The sequence below is a fragment of the Corylus avellana genome, chromosome ca5 (assembly GCF_901000735.1).
Source record: "Corylus avellana chromosome ca5, CavTom2PMs-1.0".
In the NCBI taxonomy this organism is placed as follows: Eukaryota; Viridiplantae; Streptophyta; class Magnoliopsida; order Fagales; family Betulaceae; genus Corylus; species Corylus avellana.
The window spans coordinates 33,477,887-33,481,676 of record NC_081545.1 but is presented as its reverse complement, the minus strand read 5'-3'; the positions used below and the strand labels follow the sequence as shown (position 1 = coordinate 33,481,676).

Sequence of the window (3,790 nt, the reverse complement as noted above, 5' to 3'; positions counted from 1 at the left end):
ACATAAAGAACGATAGAGGCTTCATAAAATGCACAACCAAGTCAGAAATGGCAACAATGAAGCTTAACACTACTAGATGCCAAGTGTGATTTGTCCTTGCTATAAATGAAGATATCTTGAGCCACAGAAAGTAGTTGTCGATTGGTATTTGGCTTGTTGGTGGAAGGTAGGTCTCGGGATCAAATTCCGAAATAGAAAGTGCTTAAAATTATTGTCATACCATCAGCCAAGTATTTGTTAGTGTTTTGTCCGTCTAAGCCATTCATGTCACTAATTCTTAGCAAAAACCTTGGTCACGTCCAAATAAGAAAGTCTATTCGGACCAATTTGTTACTAAGTTCTTGACAAACCTCCTCTACCATATAACAAAGCCTTAGTATAACTCGAAAAGCAGTAAACTTGACAATTTCTCTTCAATTCTCCTAAAACAGTATGAGGATGCAAAGGCTGAAAATTGTAAAGAAGATTACTTCTAAAACACAAATCTCACCCTTAAGGGTGAAAAAACGTAAACCAAGAGAAATCCAAAGTAACTAATTTCTCAAAAGCCATCTGAAATTAACTAACTTTCCCAAAACCAAGAGAAACCGAAAAAAAAAATAATAAATTAAAAAAATTAAAAAAAAAAAATCCTAGTATATATATATTATTGTCTTGAACCAACAATTAATAGTATAGAAAAAATGAAGCAAAATAACTGTACTTCGTTTTATATTCTCAAAGTCTATAGCACCTCATGTATTAACGTAATCGCTTATGTTTCTGACATCTACATGCGCAAAACAGCATACAAGAGTGAATGACTCATAAAGTCCATTTCAGTGCTTGGAATGTTTCGAAACCCTATCAATTACTCACGTCTTCCTCAATGGAAACTGAAGTTCTAGAATCAAAAGACCATGACTACCACATGAGAGAGAGAGAGAGAGAGAGAGAGAGGGAGAGCATATACATGGCATCTCAAAGAGTAGAAACCACCTTTCTAAGACCTAGTGCTCATGCTGCGAGAACAAGAAACTCGGAAAGGAGTGACCCCTTCACTGAAGCACATATCAACATTTATATGATCATACTGCTTTCTGCAGCCTGGGCATCGCCCATCTGCCTCCATAATTCTTTTGTGACAGAAAAGGCAAAGCCGGAATCCACATGAACATGGTAGAAAGCTGGAGTCTGTAACATCTAAATCCTCATAGCAGATAGGACACGAAGAAGGCTGGTGGGACATGATGCTTTGCCATGCCCACGTGATGGCTCCGCGGCCACAATGCCATTCTGACTTCACTGGACAACTGTGCTGCTTGGCGAGAGTCGGCAGAGTCGGAGGACGGAAAGCATCGTCAGGTCTCCATGCCCGACAATTCACACGTGATTCAGGTACCACTTTGACTTTCCTGCTCTCTGTATCCAAAAAGCCCACTCCAGGATTACTGTCAGATTCTCCAGTATTACAAGATTCAAGCCTAGTTTCAGGTTCGTCAGGGGCCTCTGAAATTGGGTTATGCTGATTGTCCTCTGCATTCAAAGCATCTGCAACCGCCTCCCAGTCATCCAGGCACCCATCATCCTCTTCTTCCTCGCTGAAACTTCCAGAGCAACCACTGCTCGTGCTACTGCTGCTGCTGCTCCCACTAAGACCCTTCCTTGAATCATTGTGATCCAAATTGCTTCCAATTGGGATGTCCATCAGGGACTCCAACTCACTGTTATGGATACTGGAGCCCTGCCCCTCATTATCCTCTCCTCTTGACCTCATTTCCAAAGTTTCCACTGATCCACTCTGCAAATTGGCTATTTGCGTGTGTGATGGGGGAGACTCACCCCTCCCATTTGAATCCACCTTGCATCCCTTGTTTTTGACTGCATTACAACCACAAGTCCATTATCAACAAACGGACAATGCAAATGGTAACTTTAATCAGTTTTGCCAAGCCAATCCACAAACCCTATATTTATCACACATCTTTGACTCCTAAAAACATAAAAGATCATAAACTCACTAGTTCGTTTCACAACTAGGATTGAGCTTGTCACCAACTGAATTAGAGAATATGATCAGCTTCACAGGACACTCTAGAACTTTGACCAATCTTCTCTCTCCTGAACTTAGGGCTGTAGCCAAAGTTGTTTGAAACAAAATTTTACCCTTTATTTGACAGAGGAAATGGGAGAAGAAAAAGAAAGGGTGAAAATTTAGAATTATGAAATTCCACACTGTTAGACCATTCCCAATGGAGGAGCCAAATTTTTATGCAAAATAGCTCATCAAAACTCACTTTTATCTAGTTTAGCTAATGAATTTTTAAATGCATCCACACCCGATTAGCTATATTTTTATCTATATCATTTAAATATTATTAAAAGTGAGAAAAGTTTTGGGAAAGAGAAAACATGTGAGAGAAAAAATGGGAAAAGTTTTGGGAAAAAGAAAACAGATGAGAGAAACAATAAAAAATAAAATGGCTCCCTTAAAAAATGCTGCTACATTTAGCTTTTTTTTTAGCTCTTCCAATCAAATATCTATTTTACATTTTCTTTTGGCTAATCCAATGTAGGGGGTTTTTTAAACATTTGAAAAGTCATTTTAGATAAAAGTAACATTTGGCTCTTCCATTGGGAATGCACTTAGAATTTGGTGTTTAAGACATCTATCGTGATAATAAATAAATAAATAAATAAAAACTGTGTCAAATATTGGTGTGTATAGTAGCCAAAGAGAACGCCTTACTTCAACATTCTAAAGAAGAACACGCATATTAAACCTTTTAGTTAATACAAAAACACAAAGTTCTACCGTTATTCATGTTTCACTCTACATGGTTCTTCCACATCCATGAACAAACTCTAGAAAATAAAAATACATATCTCCTACATACTTTTTTTGATAAGTTCTCCTACATACTAAACCATGCAAAACAGAAAACATATGAAACAGACATCCTCTCGTGCCTAGATTTTCCAATGTCTACATTGAAACACAACGCTAGTGTCAGGCCAACTAATTAAGATTCATGTTCTTGGTTTTTAATTTCCAAGAGAGATCTCACGTCAATTAAGCCAATAGTGCTATTGCAACATCATTTGAATGAGCCCCAAAAACAACAAAGTCCAAAAAATTTGAAAATTTTATTCTTTTCCTAGATTATTTTAGCAACCAACCAAATCAAAAGGGAATTTCTCCGGGAGTTCATAACAGATAGTTCAACTCAAGATAAATCAACCACACTATCTCTATTATTCAAGTTAGATCCCCATAAATATGCATCTAACAACTGTTAATTTTTTTTATTTTATATATATATATATATATATATATATATATATATAGAAAGATAAGAAACAAAAATATCTTAAAAAAAATTAAAAATTAAAAAATTAAAAAAAAAATTAAAAAATTAAAAAGATCAAAAAGAAAAGGCCAAATTTTGACACCAATTTTCGATGAACAAACATTGTGCATAGATATTCGCGCCCGAATTATTAATTTATTATTATTATTATTTTAATTCAAAATAAAGAAAGCTTTCGTAGTATTCATAAAACAAAAAATTGAGGAAAAAAAAAAAAAAAATCAAAGGCGTACCTTGAGAAAGCCATTGCTCGCGTCGAACATCGAGCTTGCTCTGCTTCAGTTTCTTGTTCGTCTGTAGAATCAAATCACAATCAGAACGAGCTCCGATTATTCAACAAATAAAAAAACCCAATCACATTATAAGGAAAAACACGGTTAACCTCCAATTCCGTCGCCGAGATAACAGAGAAACACAAACGAAAAATGAAATGACAAAAT

General features: G+C 35.9%; 1 protein-coding gene across 1 annotated transcript; it reads right to left on the bottom strand.

The window, feature by feature from the left end:
• Positions 1 to 684: 684 nt before the first annotated feature.
• Positions 685 to 3,681, bottom strand: LOC132181417 (uncharacterized). The gene is made up of 2 exons (XM_059594623.1): positions 3,584 to 3,681; positions 685 to 1,860 (listed from the first exon to the last, which is right to left on the bottom strand). Exon 2 carries the CDS (start codon positions 1,754 to 1,756, stop codon positions 983 to 985), a length of 774 nt encoding a protein of 257 aa, XP_059450606.1. The 5' UTR covers positions 1,757 to 1,860; positions 3,584 to 3,681; the 3' UTR covers positions 685 to 982.
• Between the last annotated feature and the right edge of the window lie 109 nt (positions 3,682 to 3,790).